Raw genomic sequence first — 22,548 nt, forward strand, 5'->3', positions numbered from 1 at the left:
GCTGGTAAGTGCTTGGTGTAAGGGACAGTGTATTAATAGCTAGCTTAAGACACCAGAGTTAAGGCAGATCTATAAATAAAAAGAACTAAAACTTTAAAACAAAATAAATAAAAATAAACTGATTAAAATAAATACCTGTGTAATTAAGAAACGTATAACTTTTAGTAGTAAATAGTACAGGTATTTAATAAGAAGTTAAGAACTAGGAGCAGGAGTAGGCAATTCAGCCTCGAGCCTGCCTCGCCATTCAATCCGATCATGGCTGATCTCATTTCGGCCTCAACTCCAATTTCCCACCCTCTCCCCATAACCTTTCAACCCGTTACTAATCAAAAATCTGTCTACCTCCTCAAATTTATTCAGCACCCTGGCATCCACTGCACACTGAGGTAGTGAGTTCCACAGATTCACGACCCTTTGAGAAAAGTAATTCCTCCTCGTCTCTGATTTAAATCTACCATCCCCTGGCCTAAAACTATGACCTCTCATTCTAGAATGCCCCACTAATAAGCACAGTAAATTGTAATATCCATAGGAATTATTCTAATTTAATTAAGAAAGTAATTTAATTAACTAAATAACATAATTACTAATGGCAGAACAGGCGTTAAGTTGCAGTTGTGGAATGTGGCAGCTTTTGGACACCAAGGTGATCCAGGACAAACAGGTCTGCAGAAAGTGTAAGCAGCTAGAGAAATTCCGGAAAGGGATTATTGATCTGGAAGCTGAACTGCAGACACTGTGCAATATAAGGGAGGGGGAGAAATACTGCACACTTTTTTCCAGGAGACAATCACACTTCTTAGAGTAAGGTGGTCTGTTTTGGCCAGCAGTGAGGCACAGGAGGATGTGACCATGAGTGAGACACGTAAAGGGACCAAACAGACAAATGTGGAGGAGACCCAGAAGTTGCAGTTGTCAAACAGGTGCTTGCAACCTGTGTGGATGAAAGTGAAGTCTGCAGGGTGGATGAGCAGAGTGGCATGGCACCATGGTATAGGAAGCTATTCAAGTGGAGGGAGTAGAAAGGAATGTAGTGGTAGTAGGGGACCGTATAGTGAGTGGGATTGACCTGTTCTTTGCAGCAAAGAGTGTGAGTCTAGAAGGCTGTGTTGCCTGCACGGTGCCAGGGTTTGGGATATCTGTTCAGGACTGGAGAGGAACTTACAGTGGGAGGGGGAGGATCCAGCAGTCATGGTCCATATAGGTACTAATGACATAGGCAGGACAAGGAAAGAAGTTCTACATAGTCAGAATGAGGAGCTGGGCACCAAATTAAGGAGCAGAACCTCAAGGTAATAATGCCTGGATTATTACCTGAGCTGTGTACAAATTGAAATAGGGCAAATAAGACTAGAGAGTTCAATGCATGTCTCAAAGACTGGTGTGGGAGAAGTAGGTTCCGGTTTGTGGGGCACTGACATCAGTACTGGCGAAAGTGGGAGCTGTACCCCTGGGACAGTCTGCACCTGAACCATGGTGGGACCATGCAAATTGCATAACTAGGGAAGTAGAGAGGGTTTTAAACTAAATAGTGGAGCAAGAGATCAAATGTGGGAAGATGTGGTATATCAAAGAGTAGAGACAAGGTAAGAGAGAAAGGTATTAATATGGGAAATGATAAACAGACCATGACAGGAAGGTACAGAGAGTACAAATCAACAGATCAACAGTAAGTCAACAGATAAGGCTAGAGGTTACAAAAATAATAAAAGGACAAAACTTAAGACTCTGAATGTACGTAGCATTCAAAACAAAACAGATGAACTGATAGTACAGATAGAAAGCAAATAGATACATAAGTACAGTCGAATAGCCAATACAGAGACATGGCTACAGGATGGCATAGATTGGGACCTGAATATTGAAGGGTATGTGATATTTAGGAAGGATAGGAAATTAGCAAAAAGGTGGACGGATGTCTCTGTTAATTAAAGATGACGTTAGCACAATATGAGGGAGGATCTAAGTTCAGAAAACCAGGGTATAGAAACAGTTTTGGTAGAGATGAGGAATGATAAAGGAAAGTCTCTCATCGGAGTCGTGTACAGGCCCCCTAATGGTAATCACGTGGTAGGATGGAAAAAATAGTGGGAGCTTGACAGAAAGGTACAGCGATTATCATGGGGAATTTTAATCTACATATAGGGCAGAATTATTCCTCCATGCAGGGGGCAGGACCCGCACACCGACACATAAAATGACGCACGGTGACATCGGGCGCATGTCCCAACGTCACCGCCATCGCGATATTTCGCTGGGCGAGCGCATGACGATGTCCATTGCACGTCCGCCAGTCATTACTTGGCCAATTAAGGTAGTTATAGCTCCAATTGTCCTGGATTTTAAGGCGCCTGTGCGATATTCGGCTCGTCGCATGGGCACAATGGGCTTGCGGCTATCCAAAACTTTAATGATCCTCATCTACGGGCAGGAAAGAGGGATCATTGCTTTTGCGAATCCAGACATTTAATAGTTAGTGCTCAGAAGTTATTGAAAGTTGCCTATGTGAGGTGGAGAAGTCTCAAACGCATAGCAGCTGCTTGGACTGCACCCATTACCTTCAGGTCAGCACTCTTCAGTGAAGATTTGTTTTGGGGCCTGTAGGTTTCAGCAAGCCTCCCTGAGCCTGGGAATGGGAAGTGATCTCTCCACTGGAGGCACCTCATCTGAGGAGGAAGGGAGGGCTAGAAGGGGGAGGAGTCCAGGAGTGCACATTCAGCCTCCAGGGGAGTTGCCTTTGGGACACAAAGGCACAAGGGGTGCAGGGCCAAAAGGTAATCCAAGGCACAAGGGGCCACAGAAGACGCCACTATCCTCCTGCCAGGGTTTACAGGCGGCGAAGCAGCTACCTCAATATGTCTGAGGTGCAGTGCCAAAGGAGGCTCCATCTGTCAAGGGAGAGAGTCACCAGTATCTGTCAGATGATTGGTCCAACTGCCCTCAACTTCTATGCCTCTGTGACTCTTTCCAGGGCTCAGTGGGTGATCTCTGCAGTGTCTCCCAGTTGGCAGACCACACCTGTGTCAAGCAGGTGACAAACGCTTCTGTTCAGGGGTGCTCTGACCTTCATCCACTACTGCTGGGACAGGGCCAGCCAGACAGAGTGAGCCAGAGGCTTCTCAGCGACTGCTGGCTTCCCCCCTGTCCAGGGTGCTATAGACTGCACACATGTGGCCATCAAGATGCTGGCAGGTGAGCCCAATGCCTTCGTCAACAGGAAGAGCTTCCACTCCATGAACGTGCAGATAGTGTGTGATCACAGAATGCAGATCCTGCAAGTATACGCAAGGTACCCAGGCAGCTCCCACAACGCCTACATCTTCAGACACTCCCAGGTGCCGGGGCTCTTCAGTGCTCCAGCCCGGCTGGATGGATGGCTGCTGGGTGACAAGGGCTATCCCCTCAGAAGGTGGCTCATGACGTCTCTCCGCCATCCAAGAACAGAAGCTGAGCCGCGGTATAATAGAAGTCACGCCTCCACAAGGGCTGTGATGGAGAGAGCCAGCGGTCCTCTCAAAATGTGCTTCAGATGCCTGGACCATTCCGGGGGCGTACTCCAGTACCCCCAGATCAAATGTCGCTTATAGTAGTTGCATGCAGCGCTCTCCACAATCTAGCTCTGCAAAGGGGGGAACGCTGTGGACGAAGAAGGTGTAGACAGAGTGGCTGGGGCTGAGCACGCTGAGTCCAGCAGTGAGTCCGAGGATGAGCACACACAGGGAAATGATGAGGGGGCACAGGCTGACCTGGGTATGCTCCGGGGAGGCAAGGATACCTGGACGCTCTAATCCAAGGACCCTTTAGCTAGCACAGCACATATGGATGTGCAACACAAGCCAGGCATGTAACCTCCATCCTGGAGACCTCGTCTGTCTGGATAGAAGGATTGGCGATGGGCACCATCAATAAATCTGAAACACACACAAATCATTCATCCAATCTCAGGAATCCATGCACCATTCCAAATAATGAGGAACCCACAGCCATTTGAGACAACATTAATTTAATATTGTTACCAAAGTCTCGTCAAATTTCAGAAATCAAAATGTGTTAAACTTCACTCAAAGTTCTAATCGATTCTTGGGGGATGGGGGACAACAGAAAACGACCAGTGATGAACCTGGGGTGTGCCTAAGGTACCTTCATCTTTTGTTTGCGAGTGCTCCGTCTTTATGGTGCCCCGTTGCTGGCGGTGGCATCTGAGACAGCCTGCTCTCTCTGATGTCCTGTTGGCCTCGATGACTTTGGTGGACATCCTCTGGCCCGTCGAGCCTGTGATGGACCCACCTGGGAGAGAGCTGCCAGCACCGCAGCTGGCATCTCCCCACTCATCGCAGCCTCATTGGGTGCCTTGGTCACTGGCAGAGGGGCGAATGAGCTGTTGCCCTCAACTGGAGCGCCCTGAGAGGCACCAGCTGAGACGAGAGGCAGCTGCTCCGCCGATGTGAGGTCCATTTGGCCCTCCCTGCTCACCATAGATGGATGGGCACCAAGGTGGGATACCTGGTGGCCAAACCACCGCCCACACGGGCACTGACCAGACGAGATCAATGCCCCTGTGAGGGCGCGCAGGCCCGAGCGCAACCCCAGGAACCCCTGACCTTGTCTCTGGAGCTGCCTCTCCATGAGTGTCACTGCTCTCTCCATGGAGGAAGCTTGGCACTCAGCCATGATGCTCAATGCATCGGCCACGGTCCACGTAGACTCCTCCACTACTGACACCAAGCCAAGCACAGCCTCATGTATCTCCACCAGATGTTCCCCAACACTCGGCTGCATGTCAACACTTGGCTGCATCGCCCATGACTTCAGAAGCTCATCCATCTGCCACGGACTGAACATGTGCCTGGGCCCCTTCATCCTCCGACAGCAGGCGCCATCGACATTCTCTGTCTCTGCCAGCTGCTCCAGTGACTGTGAAGTGCCCCCACCGCTGTGACCCAGATCACTAGCCGAAGATATGATGCCCACTGAGGTGCCAGTATCTGCGCTGGTACCTGCCTGGCAGAGATGGTGTGATGCTTCTAATGGTGAAACTTCATGGCCCTCAGGTGTCAGAGGGCGCCCCTGCTTCTCCTGCTCCTGGCCGTGCATTGATGATGCTGAAAGGAAGAGTAAGGGCATTCGATCAGTTAGCCTGCAGGCAATGTCAATGTACATGCCTGTCCCCCGGCTCATCAAGCACTCATCATTCCACACGCACTGGGCAAACCATGTTGGTATCGCCACTTACTGAACAATCAGCAATGGCATGGATGTTGGGAGACTACTGGTGATGTGAGTGCTGGCCATACATATCTGCCTGTGAAACTCCAACCTCTCCGGCTCCAGTGGACCTGGGCGCGTGGTCCAGGTCCACTGTCTCCTGCTCATAGCAGCTGAGCATCAATATCTGGGCTGTGCCCACCGCCAGTTCTCAGCCGCTTGGCGCTGTTATGAGAATTCTTCTACTGCAAATGAAAAAATTGCATCGATAAGTGATACTTGTATCGTCAATTTCCGTGCAGCCAGCCCACCCCAAGCTCAGTTGGCCACTGCAGGTCTGCAGTGCATTCTTTCCCCGCTGGTGACTGGTCCCCACCACTACTATGCCTGGTCCCCCCACCACCACACAACCCGTGCTGCCTTCATAACAGTTGGGAACACACTGTACCAGCTGTTGCAAAGAGGCACAATGACGTGGAGCGCAGAGGGCAGCACATCCATATGTGTCACAGGACGTTGAAGATCCCGTCACACCATGTCATCACCCTGACTCCCACATGTCTTGGATTTCAACCAGTGCGCCTGGGTGTAGCTCCCCCAGGTTGAACCCACCACAGTCATGTGGGTGTCACTGCACCACATGCTGTGGGTGCAGAACCCATCTCATCCCAACCCTCTCATGCTGAACGCATAGGCAATCTCTGGTGGGCCGCCCAGCTAAGGACACATGCTGTCACTAACTCATTGCACTCAGGCCACTCAGACATGGGTCGTCCACCAGTGGGGGAGAAGGTTACATGACGGGTGCAGTGAATGATGCCAACATGCTACTCACCCTTCCTGTGCGCAGCAGGTCGTTGAAGTGCTTGTAGCACTGGGTCCATGAGTGCCGCACCACGTCATGGGAGTGCACAATCTCCGCAACCTCCTCCAACGTACACTTTGTCAAGTGGGGTGGCCACCTCCTCCTGTCTTCGGGGACAAGCACATCCCGCCATGCTGCTACCTCCTCAAGGAGGGCAGCAAGGCATTCATCGGAGAACCTGGGCACACACTGGCCACTCGGCCTACCCTCCTGCATGGCTCTTTCTGATTTGTCTTGCCCCCAACCTCTAGCCAGTACGGCAACCTTGGTGCGGCTGCAGCTTGGCCTTTAAACGGGCCGCCGGGTCGCCATTGGACCCAGCGGTGATTGCCGTTCATCCTGTGGCCACCCACGCCCGCTGTCCCCAGGAGTCGTCAAACACGCTGGGCAGGCCTTAATTGGCCTGCCCACACAAAATAGCGGTACAGTCTCGATCGCCTGCACCCACACTCCCTGCCTGATATGGGGAAAATTCTCCCCATAGACTGGAAAAATCAGATTGGCAAAGGTAGCACAGATGACGAATTCATAGAATGTTTTTGAGATCATTTCTTGGATCAGCGTGTTCTGGAGCCAACCAGGGGACAGGCTATACTAGTCCTGGTATTCACAGAATCACACAGTGCAGGAGAGACCCTTTGGCCCATCAAGTCTGCACCAACACTTGAGAAACACCTGACCTACCTACCTAATCCTTTTTACCAGCACTTGGCACGTCAGCACTTGGCCCATAGTCTTGAATGTTATGACGTGCCAAGTGCTCATCCAGGTACTTTTTAAAGGATGTGAGGCAACCCGCCTCCACCACCCTCCCAGGCAGCGCATTCCAGACCGTCACCACCCTCTGGGTAAAAAAGATTTTCCTCACATCCCCCCTAAACCGCCTGCCCCTCACCTTGAACTTGTGTCCCCTCGTGACTGACCCTTCAACTAAGGGGAACAGCTGCTCCCTATCCACCCTGTCCATGCCCCTCATAATCTTGTACACCTTGAACAGGTCACCCCTCAGTCTGCTCCAACAAAAACAACCCAAGTCTATCCAATCTCTCTTCATAACTTAAATGTTTCATCCCAGGCAACATCCTGGTGAATCTCCTCTGCACCCCCTCCAGTGCAATCACATCCTTCCTATAATGTGGTGACCAGAACTGCGCACAGTAGTCCAGCTGTGGCCTCACCAAGGTTCTATACAACTCCAACATGACCTCCCTATTTTTGTAATCTATGCCTCAATTGATAAAGGCAAGTGTCCCATATGCCTTTTTCACCACCCCACTAACATGCTCCTCCACTTTCAGAGATCTATGGACACATATGCCAAGGTCCCTTTGTTCCTCAGAATTTCCTACTGTCATGCTATTCATTAAATACTTCTTTGTCAAATTACTCCTTCCAAAGTGTATCACCTCTCACTTTTCAGGGTAAATTCCATCTGCCACTTATCTGCCCATTTGACCATGCCATCTATATCTTCCTGTAGCCCAAGATACTCAACCTCACTGTTAACCACCCAGCCAATCTTTGTGTCATCCACAAACTTACTAATCCTACCCCTCACATAGTCATCTATGCCATTTGTATAAATGACAAATAATAGGGGACCCAGCACAGATCTCTGTGGTACGCCACTGGACACTGGCTTCTAGTCACTAAAGCGTCCTTCTGTCATCACCCCCTGCCTCCTACAACTAAGCCAATTTTGAATCCACCTTATTAAATTACCCTGTATCCCATGTGCATTTGCCTTCTTTATAAGTTTCCCATGTGGGATCTTGTCAAAGGCTTTGCTGAAATCCATATAAACTACATCAAGTGCACTATTATCTACACACCTGGTCACCTCTTCAAAAAATTCAGTCAAATTTGTTAGGCATGACCTCCCTCTGACAAAGACCTGCTGACTATCCCTGATTAAACCTTGCTTCTCCAAGTGGAGGTAGATTCTCTCCTTCAGAGTTTTCTCCAATAGTTTCCCTACCACTGATGTGAGACTCACTGGCCGGTAGTTCCCTGGCTTATCTCTACAACCCTTCTTAAATAACGGAATCACATTAGCTGTTCTTCAGTCCTCTGGCACCTCCCCCGTAGCCAGAGAGGAATTAAAAATTTGGGTCAGAGCCCCTGCGATCTCCTTCCTTGCCTCCCTCAGCAGTCTGGGACACAAATCATCCGGACCTGGATATTTGTCCACTTTTAAGCCTGTCAACACCTCCAACACCTTGGCACTCCCTATTTGCTCAAGAACCTCGTGGTCTCTCTCCCCGAGTTCTGTACCTTTATCCTCATTCTCTTGAGTGAAGACGGATGTGAGTATTGTGCAATGAGATAGCATTAATTCATGACCTCGTGATGAAGGCGCCCCGAGATAGCAGTGATCATAATATGATTGAATTTTACATTCAGTTTGAGGGAGAGAAGAGTGGGTCTAAGACTAGTATTTTAAAGTTAAATAAGGGCAGTTATGAGGGCATGAGCTAGCGAAAGTGAACCGGCAATTTAGGTTAAGGGATAGGTCAGTAGAGCAGTGGCAGACATTGAAGGAAATATTTCAGAATACACAGAATAGATACATTCCAATGGGAAAGAAAAATTCCAATGGAGAACCCACCATTCATCGTTAACTAAAAAAGTTAAAGATAGTATCAAACTTAAAGAAAAAGCATATAATTGCGCAAAGATGGGTGGCAGGTCAAAAGATTGGGCAGAATATAAAAAACAGCAAAGAATGACTAAAAGATTAATAAGGAGGGAAAAATTAGAGCACAAGAGAAAGCTAGCTAGAAATATAAAGACAGATAGTATGAGTTTCTGTAGCTATTTAAAAGAGATAAGAGTCAATAAGGTGAGCATTGGTCCTTAGAAAGTTAGTCTGGGGAATTGATAACGGTAAGTAAGAAGATGGCAGATAAATTGAACCAATATTGTGCATCAGCCTCTACTATAGAGGATACAAGTAATATTCCAGAAATACCTGTAACTCAGGAACTGGAAGGGAGGAAGGAACTTGAGAAAATTACAATCACCAGGGAAATGGTACTTAGTAAATTGTTGGAACTGCAAGTTGACATGTCCTTAGGTCCTGATGGATTTCACCCTAGGGTCTTAAAAGAAGTGGCTAGTGAGATAGCTGATGCATTGGTTTTAATTTTCCAAAATTCACTAGATTTGGGGAAGGTTCCATTAGATTGGAAAATAGCTAATGTAACTCTTTTGTTCAAAAAGGAAGGGAGACAGAAAGCAGGAAACTATAGGCCAGTTAGTTTGCATCTGTCAAAGGGAAAATGTTAGAAATTATTATTAAAGATATTATATAGCAGGGCACTTAGATAAATTGAAGGCAATTAGGCAGAGTGAACATGGTTTTGTGAAAGGCTGCTTTGAGCTGCATTAGAGTGCTTCAGTTGGAGTTTGGTGAGAGAGGGTCTTTTAAGGATTAATTTCTATCTAAAATTTAATCTTCCTTTAATTTAGTAACTAACTAAAAGTTGCTGTTTGGGTTGGGAGAAGGAGAGTTTTAGTCCAGCTTTAAAACAAGGGTTATACAGGCTCTGCTTGTAGCTGCAGCTAGTAAATTAGTTAACTGGTTTAAACCGGTTTTCGAAAGTAGGATTCAGACAGCACAAAAGCAAGCCATCTACAGTGCTGCTTTTGTCTGCAGTGGAGTGCTGCTTTGGGCTGCATTAGAGTGCTTCAGTTGGTGTTTGGTGAGAGAGAGAGTTCACTGAAGTGGGAAGGAGGTGATCCTTTCATTTTCTACCTTTCCTCAGTAAGAAGAGTCGTAGCCTTGGTAAGTAGGAGCTGGTAAGTATTTCTTTTGTGCTTAATATTCTCTAAACTAGAGGAAGTAAAGGTAAAGGGAGTACTTTAAGGGTAAGTCATGGCAGGGCAGCTCTGCCAAGTGGAATGCTCTTCCTATGCAATGTGGGAAGTCAGGGACATTTCCAGTGTTGAGAGCAACCATGTGTGGAGGAGGTGTCCCCAGCTGCAGCTACTCGAAATTTGTGTTTCGTAGCTGGAGCTGCACATGGAGTCACTGTGGAGCATCCGCAAAGGTGAGATCTTCGTGGATAGCACGTACAATGGGGTGGTCACACCGCAGGTAAAGAATATAAGACAGAACAGGAACGGATGGCCATCTGACAGAGTAAAAGCACAAGGCAGGTTGTGCAGGAGTCTCCTTGGTCCATCTCTGTCTCCAATAGATTTTACGTTTTGGATACTGCCAAGGGGGGGAGATGATTTCTCAGCGGAATGCAGAAAGAGCCAAGTCTGTGGAACCATGAGTGGCTCAGATGCTGGGTGGGGTGGAGGGGGGGTGGTGGTGGTTGGCAGTGGGAGAGCAATAGTGATAATGGATTCTATCATAAGGGGAACTGATAGACGTTTCTGCAGCTGCAGATGTGACACCAGGATGATATGTTGCCTCCTTGATGCAAGGGTCAAGGATGTCACTGAGTTGCTGCAGGACATTCTGAAGGGGGAGGGTGAACAACCAGAGGTTGTGGTCCATAAAGGTACAAACAAGACAGGTAAAAAGAGGGATGAGGTCCTGAAAGCAGAACATAGGGAGCTAAGAAATAAATTAAATAGTAGGACCTTTAAGGTAGTAATCTCAGGATTATTCCCAGTGTCATGTGCTAACGGGATCAGGAATAGGAGAATAGACCAGATGAATGCATGGCTGGAGAGATGGTATAGGAGGGAGAGATTTAGATTCCTGAGGCATTTGGACCGATTCTGAGGAAGCTGGGACCTGTACAACCTGGACGGGTTGCGCCCCAGAAGGACTGGGACCAATACCCTCGCAGGGGTATTTGCTAGTACTGTGGGGGAGGGTTTAAACTAGATTGGCAGGAGGATGGGAACCTGAGCAGGGAGACACAGGAGAAGGAAGCAAAGATAGGAATAAAAGACAGAAAAGCAGAAATCAAAAGTGGAAGGCAGAGGAAACGAGGGCTAGCAGCAAATAGGGCCATACTACAAAAAAGGATGTGTAAAAATACAAGTCTAAAGGCACTGTATCTGAATGCAAGGAGCATTCGGAATAAGGTAGACAAATTAACAGCACAAATAGATGTAAACGGGTATGATATTGCGATTATGGAGACATGGCTGCAGGGTGACCAAGACTGGGAATTGAATATCCAAGGGTATTCGATACTTAGACTGGACAGGCAAAAAGGAAAAGGAGTTGGCGTGGAGTTATTAGTTAAGGATGAAATCAGTGCAATAGGGAGATAGGATATTGGCTCAGAAAATCTAGGTGTAGTGTCAGTTTGGGTGGAGCTAAGAAGCAGCACGTGGTGGTAGTTGGCTAAGATGGATTGGGGAGCTTTATTAAAAGGAGTGACTGTGGATAGACAATGGCTAATATTTAAGGAATGTATATATGCTTTGCAACAGTTATACATTCCTTTCTGGTACAAAAACACAACAGGAAAAGCAGCCCAACCGTGGCTAACAAAAGAAATTAAGGATAGTATTAGATCCAAAGAGGAGTCATATAAAGTTGCTAGAAAAAGTAGCAAGCCAGAGGATTAGGAGCAGTTTAGAATTCAGCAAAGGAGGACCAAGTGAATGATTGAAAGGGGAAAAATATGACAAACTTGCAAGGAACATAAAAGTGTAGCATTAAAGTTTCTATAAGTATTTAAAAAGAAAAAGATTAGTGAAGACAAATGTAGGTCCCTTCCAGTCTGAAATCGGAAAATTTATAATAGAGAACAAGGACATGGCAGAGCAATTGAACAACTACTTTAGTTCTGTCTTCACGGAGGAAAACTTAAATAACCTCCCAGAAATACTATGGAACCAAGGCTCTAGTGAGAAGGAAGAATTGAATGAAATTAGTATTACTAAAACAATAGTGCTGGAGCAATTAATGGGACTGAAAGCTGATAAATCCCCAGAGCCCGATAATCTATATCCCAGGGTAGTAAAGGAGGTGGCTATGGAAATAGTGGATGCGTTGGTTGTCATCTTCCAAAATCCTGTAGATTTTGGAACAATCCTAGCAGATTGGAGGGTGGCAAATATAACCCCACTATTTAAAAAAAGAAGGGGAGGTTAAACAGTGAATTTCAAACCAGTTAGCCTAACATCAGTAGAGGGAAAATGCTGGAGTCTATTATAAAGGATGTGATAACAGGACACAGAAAATATCGACGTGATTAGACAAAGTCAACATGGATTTATGAAAGGGAAATCATGTTTGACAAACCTTCTGAAGTGTTTTGAGGACGTAACTAGCAGAATAGATAAGGGAGAGCAAGTAGGCGTGGTGTATTTGGATTTTCAGAAAGCTTTTGATAAAGTCCCACCTAAGAGGTTAGTGTGTAAAATTAAAGCACATGGGATTCGGGGTAATATGTTGGCATGAATTGAGAATTGATTAGCAGACAGGAAACAGAGTAGGAATAAATGAGTCTTTTTCAGAGTAGCAGGCGGTGACTAGTGGGATACCACAGGGATCAGCGATTGGGCCCCAGCTATTCACAATATATATCAATGATTTGGATGAGGGAACCAAATGTAATATTTCCAAGTTTGCTGACAACATGAAACTTGGTGGGAATGTGAGCGATGAAGAGAGTGTTCTGAGGCTTCGAGATGATTTAGACAGGTTGAGTGGATGGGAAAATACATGGCAGGTGCTGTATAATGTGGATAAGTGTGAAGTTATCCACTTCAGTAGAAAAAACAGAATGGCAGAATATTATTTAAATGGTGATAGATTGGGAAATGTTGATGTACAAAGGGACCTGGATCGCTGAAAGCCAGCAAGCAGTTAAGAAGACACATGTTATGTTGGCCTTCATTGCGAGAGGATTTGAGTACAGGAGCAAGGATGTCTTACTGCAGCTGTACAGTGCCTTGGTGAGACCACACCTAGAGTGTTGTGTGCAGTTTTAGTCTCCTTACCTAAGAAAATATATATTTGCCATAAAGGGAGTGCAGCGAAGGTTCACCAGACTAATTCCTGGGATAGCAGGATTGTCGCATGAGAAGAGATTGAGCTGACTAGGCCTGTATTCACTGGAGTTTAGAAGAATGAGAGGAGATCTCATTGAAACATATAAAATTCTGACCGGGATGGACAGACTGGATGCAGGAATGATATTTCCTTAGGCTGGGGTGTCTAGAACAAGGATTCACAGTCTCAGAATACAGGGTAGACCATTTAGGACTGAGATGAGGAAAAGCTTCTTCACTCAGAAGGTGGTGAACCTATGGAATTATCTACATCAGAAGGCCGTGGAGGCCAACTCTCTGAATATATTTAAGAAGGAAATAAATTTCTGGAATCGAAAGGCGTCAAGGGGTATGGGGAGACAGCGGGAGCATAGTGTTGAGATAGAGGATTAGCCATGATCATACTGATTGGCAGAGCAGGCTCGCAGAGCTGAATGACTAATTCCTGCTCCTACTTTCTATGTTTTTATGTTCCTATCGGATTTCTTTGAAGAAGCAACATGTGCTGTAGATAAAGGGGAACCGGCAGACGTACTGTACTTAGATTTTCAGGAAGCATTTGATAAGGTGCCACATCAAAGGTTATTGCAGGAAATAAAAGCTCATGGTTTAGGGGTAATATATTGGCATGGATAGTAGATTGGCTAGCTAACAGGAAACAGAGTAGGCAAAATGGATTATTTTCAGGTTGGCAGGATGTGATTTGGTGGTGTGCCACAGGGATCAGTACTAGGGCCTCAATTCTTTGCAATCTACATAGATTTAGATGAATGGGGCCGCAGGTAGAGTTGTTAAATTTGCTGATGACACAAAGATAGGTAGGAAAGTAAGTTGTGAAGAGGACATAAGGATATAGATAGGTTAGGTGAGTGGGCAAAGATCTGGCAAATGGAGTAAAATGTGGGAAAATGTGAGGTTGTCCATTTTGGGAGGACATAAAAAAGAAGCATATCATCTAAATGGTGAGAGATTGCAGAGCTCTGAGATGCATATGGGTGTTCTAGTGCATGAATTGCAAAAGGTGAGTATGCAGGTGCAGCAAGTAATTAGCAAAGCTAATAGAATGTTATCATTTATTGCAAGGGGAAGAGAATACAAGAGTAGGGAGGTTATGCTTCAGTTTCACAGGGCATTGGTGAGGCCACATCTGGCGTGTTGTGTACAATATTGGTCTCCTTACTTAAGGAAAGATGTAAATGTGTTGGAAGCAGTTCAGAGGTTTACTAGATTAATACCTGGAATGGGTGGGTTGTCTTATGAGGAAAGGCTGGACAGGCTAGGCTTGTATCTGCTGGAGTTTAGAAGAGTAAGAGGTGACTTGATTGAAGCATAAGATCATGTTAGGACTTGACAGGGTGGATGTGGAAAGGATGTTTCCTCTCGAATAGGGATCACTATTTAAAAATAAGGGGTTGCACATTTAAGACAGAGATGAGGGAAAAAAATCATCTTGGAGGATTGTAAGACTTTGGAATTCTCTTCCTCAAAAGGTGTTTGAGGCAGAATCTTTGAATATCTTTAAGGCAGCGGTAGATGGATTCTTGATAAGTAAGTGGGTGAAAGGTTATTGGGATAGGCAGGAATTTGATCAGCCATGATCTTGTTGAATGGCGGAGCAGGCTCGAAGGGCCAAGTGGCCCACTCCTCTTAATTCGTATGTTCGTATGATGGGTAGGCAACCAATCCACTCCCAAGAGGTGGGTTGGTTAATTAATTAATTATCTTAATGTGCCTCCTACCTAACCACCTTGCAGTTTTAGCCATGGACAGCCTTGTTTCCCAGGTGTCAAAAAACCTGGTACTTGAAGGGAGGTGAGGACAGCTTCGGGAAGTTAATTGTTTCCAGCTCACTCCCCAACCCACCCCCCCGCCCCCAAGCTCTCTCCGCATGCTCCATTAAATCCACTCCCACTCCTTCTACAGGATTGGAGATCGAATCCATACCTCTCCACCACCACCTTTTCCTGGCGTCAGGGGTCAGACCCCCATGCTTCAATTAGCAGCAACGTGCCACTTAGCTTAGTGTGCTCCCCATTTGCATGGAAGCCAAGCCTATCTTTCAGTCTGACATTTGGCCAAGCCAAGGGTAAATATGAGTTAAAATGCCACAGCATGCAGGGAAATCCAGTTTCCAGACAAATTTCAACCCCTCCTGTCTACCCAACCCACTTCAACTCTTTCTATGCGTGGTCACACAGGAGGAATGGCCAACTACAGCAATTCAATAGAGGGTTGGAACCAAACCCTAACAAGCATCAGCATTTTCGTTGGGTGGAAAGAGAGATCTGGAATAATGTGTTGCTGGCGTAAGTTTGATACGGCAGTTCTGTCAGGAATTCTTTTCAGAATTTCAGTTTTTAAGCCAACATCTATTCTTGCACTGATTGAAAAGTAGGACTGTTATAATAAGCTGTAAAATTCAATTTCTGTTAATTTAATCGAATCATGTTCTTATGCAGGGTGACGACATGAAAAAAATGGGAATGCAACCCATTCCTATGATGGACAGGGAGAAAAATGAGGAAATCCCCAGTGGCCAGGTAAATGGCTTGAATTTGAGATTGCAACTGACCTTCAGAAAATCATGACTGATCAGTAGTAAGTGTGTTGTGGATTCTCCTTGATGTGGGAATTCTAAGGAACCAGCACTTCATTAACTCGCATTGGCATAGAATCTGATCATCCTTGCTTAAGGTTTAATTTTATGCTAATACTCATGATCCAAGTGAATTGCTTGCATGTGCATGCCTTCAGCATGTTGAGAAATAGATTGTGTTTTGGTCTTTTTAGAGAAAAGAAGTGCAGAGTGTCTTTAGTCATAATTTCCATAAAATCTAGGCGCAGAGTTTAATGTAGGCAATGGGGATCTCACCCACTGGCTGGAGACCTGGGGACGGAAATCCCACCCCGCCCCCAAAAGCTGCTGACCAATCTGAGGCCAGCAGCTGTGTATTGCTTCCCAGAAGCCCACTTGCAACCCCAACAGGATTTGTTTTTCACGCATTCTGCATGGTGAGTCCCTCCTGCTCACCAGTGAATACCACCAGTGGTGGGGTCCCCAACCACCACACTCCTTCCCAATTGAGTGCCCTCCCATCACCAAACTCTCTTCAGGGGAGGGAATTAAATTCCGCCCTAGGAATCATAACTGTCACTATTCTCGATCTCCTTTCAAGCGCTCAGCAATGGGAACTGTGCAGCATTCTAAGTTTACATGTTGAGAGTAATTTGGTTTGTAGGAGCAGATTAATGCACGATCTAATCTTTGTAACAAAGAAATCTATGAACCCAACAATAACAACTCTAACCTTTATAAATATAATGCCTTTAAATTATATAAGTATCCCAAGATGCTATATAGGAACGTTATCGGACAAATTCGACAGCTTCTCACCTTGTCTTGTTCACTATGGCAAGCACCTCATTTGAATGGTTGACTAATTGATACATACCAGAACTGTTGACGCCTTTCTCTTCACTTGATATTTTTAGTGACAGCAGGGATTATTCCTGCCTTTGCGAACACCGTGCAGATTTCAGTTTCACTATCCATTTTACATAGATTTAAAAACCCATGTCTATATTTAAAACTGTCCTCATTTTCATCTAATCTTCTAAAAGCTCTTTTATAGTTGCTTTACTTACGATACCTAAGTGTGATAACAAGTTTACGATAGTCAAATTAGTCACCTTATTCTATGCACAGCGAGTAAGCTGCATGGCCTGCACAATGTCTGTGTTGCCCATTTGCCTTTTTTTCTCTTCATTCAATCATTTTGTTTATTAGTCTTGAAACTTTTAATAATGACTTAACCTAATAGCTGAATGTAGCTCATATTTTCAGTCTTCAAGTTCCAGTGAGCGGTGAAATTATCTACACTTAGGATAGCCTTTCTTTTCAGTCTTGCTGTGGTCCAGTTCAATTCTTAGGTCCACTCTGAAAAGTTCTGCTGTCATCCAAACCTTTTTGTTGTTCACTCATGCACTTTCTGGCTTGCGTGAAATCTTGAAACTTTACTATTTCACCGATTTGCCAAAGCACCTAAGAAAACTTTATTCACTGCTCCTGCAAGAGCAAGTTTCATTATGAGTCCTGTAGAGCCCAATATTTTTTTAGAAATTTTACTTCCCAGCAACTGACTGGAAGGATCACATGATAAGTTTTCAAATTTCAGGACTTTTACTGTAGTAAACAAACAAAAAGCAACATTGTCAAAACACATTTAGTAAGCAACTTATATGACAGGAAAGATACCCCATTTAACTTTTACAATGACCAAAATTCCTATCCTGTGTTATACTTTACTCTGTCCCTTAAGTGGACATTTCCTTCTCCAGGGACCAGTCCAAAGCTATTCTCACCTCCCAATAGCTTGCTTCCTTTTTCCTTTTCCATCTGGGTAACTTCTAGTCGCCAAATTGACTTTCACAGCGAGGGAGATCGCTCCCTCTAGCCAGAGCTAGGTTAATTTTTTAACTTCACTTGAATCCTCACAAACTTGGTCCCTTCAATCTAAGCACAAGCTTCCACCTGCATTCTGGGTGGTGAACAATGGACACTGGCTGCCTCTATGTCTGCTCTCTCACCCAGATTCTTGAATACTAAGTTGTCTGTGAGGAATAGCTGAAGAAAAATTCCGTAACCTGATTGTACAATGACTTGCTACAGGCTCTTCCCCTCCCAAAGCCCATTTCTATGGCACCTTGAAGCATATGGATCTTGTATCCAGGTACAAATGCTAATTAGTTATCCTTTAGAGCCCCAACTCCATTCTATCTTGAAACTAAATACAGCTTAAAGTATGGTCATTACAAAATCTGACATTCCTAATATCCCCATGTGAGACTTAGAGACTAACAGTCTCCCCAGAGTCATCACAGATTCCTTTGCCATTATCCACAGTTGTGAACATCTTGCACCTTCTTCCCAACAAATCAATCCAGGCCTTAATGTCCCCATAATAACCAAGCCACCCAGGCTTGTTGTCAAGCAGGATTCAGAGCACGTCACTTTCATGACTCCATTTTACCATAAATTAAACAATCTCAAAATATAACAAATTTATAAACTCTGTATTTGTAACAGTGAGGAATGCAAAATACTATTTCCCACCTGAGCATTTCTTCCCTTTAAGCCAAATATTTTTCTTAAAAAGAGTTGGTAAACCGGAAAAGGAAGATTCTGCATTATAAAACATCCTCTGGATGGTAGACACATAATAATGCAGGGAACTAAGTATGATACTAACTTTTTGCTATTCCCAGTGTAATGTGGTTTGGTCATACCCCTGATCATCTGGAACACTATACAGTGCCGCTTCTTAAAATTGTGAAGTCAGCCAGTACTACCCTTGAAATTTGAAGACAACTAATACTAGCTCTAAAATTGATGCCAATTAGTACTGCTTCTGAAATACAAAGGAGTGGAAATTATAGTACAGAGCCCTTTTAGACTTCATCTGGAGTACTGCATTCAGTTCAATTCATCCTGTATCTCGGGAAGGATGTTTTGACTTTGGAGTGGGTGCTGTGCGGATGCAGTAGAATTGTTTTTTGTTAGTTCATGGGATGTGGCTTTTATTGGCAAGGGCAGCATTTATTTCCCATTCTCAATTACCCTGAAAGGTTGGTGGTGAGCCAACAGCAGGCCGTGTGGTGGAGGTGCACCTACAGTGCTGTTAGGTAGGGAGTTCCAGGTATTTGACCCAAGGATAATGAAGGAATGACAATACATTTCAAAGTCAAGTTTTGTAATTTGGAGGGGGATTTGAGCTTTTAGATATGTTCTGAAACTGTCCCATTTGGCATGGTGGTGGTGCCACACAACATGGAACTTCAGTTTCCTCCACGAGATCTGTGCAGTGATGACTCCTACCAATACCGTCATGGACAGATGCATCTGTGACAGGTAGGTTGCTGAGGATCAGGTCAAATAGGTATTTTTCTCACTCACGTTCATTCTCTCAGCACCTTCTGCAGGCCAGGTCTGGCAGCTATGTCCTTCAGGACTCAGCCCGCTCGGTACATAGTTGTGCTACAGAGCCACTCTTGGTGAGGAACAATTAAGGAATTTAAGACCCCTACCTAATGTTTATTCTGTGTTGTTGCTATCCTCATTGCATCTTCCAAGTGGTGTTCAACATCAAGGAGTTCTGATTCATCAGCTGATGGAGGGTAGTAGGTGGTAATCAGAAGGATGTTTGCCCTTCCCATGGGGTCAAGAGTCAATGTTGAGGATTCTCAGAGCTACTCCCTTCTGACTGTATACCAATATGCAGTCACCTCTGGTGGCTCTGTTCAGCTGGTGGGACAAGACATAACCTAGGATGGTGATGGAGGAGTCTGGGACATTGGGTGAAAGGTATAATTTTGTGAGCATGACTATGTCAGGCTGTTGTTTGACCAATCTGTGGGACAACTCTCCCATTTTAGCACAGGACATCATATGTTAGGGTGAGGAGGAATTTGCAGGGCCAGCTGAGCTTGATGTGCCTTTGTTATGTCCAATGCCTAGGTCCGTGCTGGATTGTCTGTTTGGTTTTATTCTTATTAATAATTTTTGTAATGGTTTAATAGAACTCAGTGCCTTGCTAGATTCATTCAGAAGGCAGTTAAGAGTCAACTACATTGATGTGTATCTGGAATCATATGAAGACCAGACCAGTTAAAGGTGGCAGGTTGCTTCCCTAAAGCACATTTGTGTACCACATGGGTTTTTACAACAATTCAGTAGTTTCATGGTCACTATTTCTGATATTAAATTTTTAATCCCAGATTTATTTAATTAACTGAATTTAATTTGAATCCATATCTCTGGATTAGTGGCCTGGATTAGGGCTAAAAGAGTTAAATAGACAGGTTCTGTGGACTAAACTATCTCCTTGAATAAAGAAGATCAATGGGTGCTCTAATTGAAATATTTTAAAATCATCAAAGGAATTGATAGATTTGGTAAAGAAAAACTAGTTCTTCTGGTGGAAGGGTCCAGAACAAGGGGTGTAACCTCAAAATCTGAGCTAGACTGTTCAAGGGCAATATCAGAAAGCACTTCTTCTGACTAAGGGCAGTGAAAATCTGGAACTCTTTTCCAACCCCTTAAAAATGGCTGTTGAGGCTAGGTTAACAGCACATTTCAAAATTGAGGTTGACCATTTTTTGTTTGGCAAGATTTTTCAAGGTTTTTGAATCAAGATGGATAGATGGAGTTAATTGAATGGCCAGACAGTCTTGTGGGGCTGAAAGGCCTACTCTTATTATAGTTGCCTTTTTATGGTAGTTTAAAGATCTAACTCTGTTTTTATTTTACACAGGTTGTTTTCTTCAACAGCGTAGCCTTGCCTTGTTATCGTACACTTGCAGAAATCTTCCCAACAACCAGTCAACTGCTAAAATCTTGCAGGTAGGCGTTTCCAACATTGCCCACCTTAGAATGCATCATTACATTAAATATTGCATTTCACCCTATCGTGTATTTGAAACAAGCTATCTAAATACAGAAGAAAATTAAAACTGAAAAAATGTTTTGTAAGGCTTTTGTCATTCAGCTTAATGGTCCCAGTAGAGAGTGGCTCACTTAAATCGACTTTAATAAGAATTTATCCAATTGTTGAATAGACATTGGATATTAAGAAACATACAGAATAGTCTTGGGACCGCCAATCTTTATCCTTCGTCCAACATGCCAATCAGTATTAATTGTGGAAAACTCAGTGGAGCTCTCACACTGGTATGAAACTGTTCAATTGCAATTAAAGGAACATAAGAAATATGACCAGAAGACCAGATGGCCCATCGAGCCTGTTCTGCCATTCAATATGATTATGGCTGATCTTCGGCTTCTCCACTTTTCCATCCACTCCCTATATCCTTTGATTTTGTGAGAGTCCAAAAAGTCAATGATGATGCATCCACAGCCCTCTGAGATAGCGAATTCCAAAGATTCACAACTCTTTGAGTGATTAAATTTATCCTCATCTCAGTCCTAAATGATCAGCCCGTGATCCTGAAACTGTGCGCCACAGCCAAGGGGGATAAACCTCTTAATATCTACCCTGTCGACTGACTTCAGAATGTTGAATGAGATCACCTCCCATTCTTCTAAACTCCAAAGAATATGACCTAATTTACTCAGTGTCTCATCATAGGACAACCCTGCCTTCCCAGGGGCCAATCTAGTGAACCTTCACTGTACTGCCTCCAATGCAAGTATATCCTTCCTTAAAAATGGAGACCAAAACTGCACACACAGTATCCCAGGTGTGGTCTCACCAATGCTCCATATAATTGTAGCAAGACTTACTTATTTTTGTACTCCAGTACCGTTGCAATAAAGGCCAACATGTCATTTGCCTTCCTAATTGCTTGCCGTACCTGCATTAAAATTTTTGGGTTCCTTGTACAAAGTATGCCAAATGCTCTCTGAACATCAACATTCACAAATTTCACACCTTTTAAAAAATATTCTGTTTTACTATTCTTACGACCAAAATGAACTTCATATACTTCCTCACATTATACTTCATCTGCCACCTTCTTGCCCACTCAATTAAAGGGTGAAATTTTCTGTTCCGGAGACTAAGTGCAGCGGCAGGCAGGTTTCGTGGCATGTTTCCTGCTGGCGGCGGGTTGGGAAATCGCACCCAATGTCATGTTTGGAAGCTCGTTAGTTATGCATCGGCAAGTAACTCTCCGATTCACATGGTGGGGCAGGCACTGATTCGTCTGCTCCACCGTTACTTAATAGGGTCGAAGGTCCAGGCGCCATACTTAATCACCACCCGAACACACACATTACTCCAAGGCCAGCTATGTACAGGAAACTTCCTCATGTGGCTCCACCAAAGAAAATAGCTGCTCCCAGGTTCAGCAGTGACAGCCTTGAGGCCCTCATCCATGGAGTCTGCAAACATCAGGATGTCTTCTGTCCAAGGGATGACCCCAGGGGGGCCAACAGCCTCACCTCGCCAGCCTGGGAGATGGTTGCAAGGGAGGTCAGCTCTTTGGGCACCTGCCCCCGTAACGCCATCCAGTGCAGGAAGAGGATGAATGATCTCATCCACTCCACTGGGGTAAGTCAACTTTCAGCTCACTCCAATCTCACACCCTCATCATGGCATCATGCACTCAAGGTCACTGCTCAGGGATCTCACGCAATATTAGCGGGGGCAGATCAGCACTGATTGCCTCATGGACACTTTAATATCACCAGCATTTCATCTATCATGCTGCACAAAGTCCATCCTCAGCCCTTACTGGGGAGGGCTCAGCACACACAACAGGCATGCATGCTTCCCAACCTCTCCTCCATCTCTTCTCATCATGTTCCATTTCATTTATCTTCATGCAAGCCAAACTCGCCCATATCCGGAGGGTGATATCACAAACAGGAGGAGGAACAGCAGATGTCCAGGAGCTGTCTCAGTTTGAGGAGGATGCTGCCAAGTTGGCAGGTGAAGACAAAGATCGCTCCAGTAGGGAAGACGAAATCGGCCTCTCCCAGCAAA

The 22,548-nt window shown here is 44.9% G+C and overlaps 1 protein-coding gene across 1 annotated transcript in view; it reads left to right on the forward strand.

Annotated features, from left to right (window-relative positions):
• The window catches only part of pde10a (phosphodiesterase 10A), a 414,859-nt gene that overhangs the window by 373,120 nt on the left and 19,191 nt on the right, over positions 1-22,548 (forward strand). The window contains exons 20-21 of the mRNA XM_041207024.1: positions 15,505-15,585; positions 20,356-20,444. Of these exons, the coding sequence (XP_041062958.1) occupies positions 15,505-15,585; positions 20,356-20,444 (170 nt within the window). The remainder of the gene's footprint in view (positions 1-15,504; positions 15,586-20,355; positions 20,445-22,548) is intronic.

The sequence above is a fragment of the Carcharodon carcharias genome, chromosome 2 (genome assembly GCF_017639515.1).
Source record: "Carcharodon carcharias isolate sCarCar2 chromosome 2, sCarCar2.pri, whole genome shotgun sequence".
Classification (NCBI taxonomy): Eukaryota; Metazoa; Chordata; class Chondrichthyes; order Lamniformes; family Lamnidae; genus Carcharodon; species Carcharodon carcharias.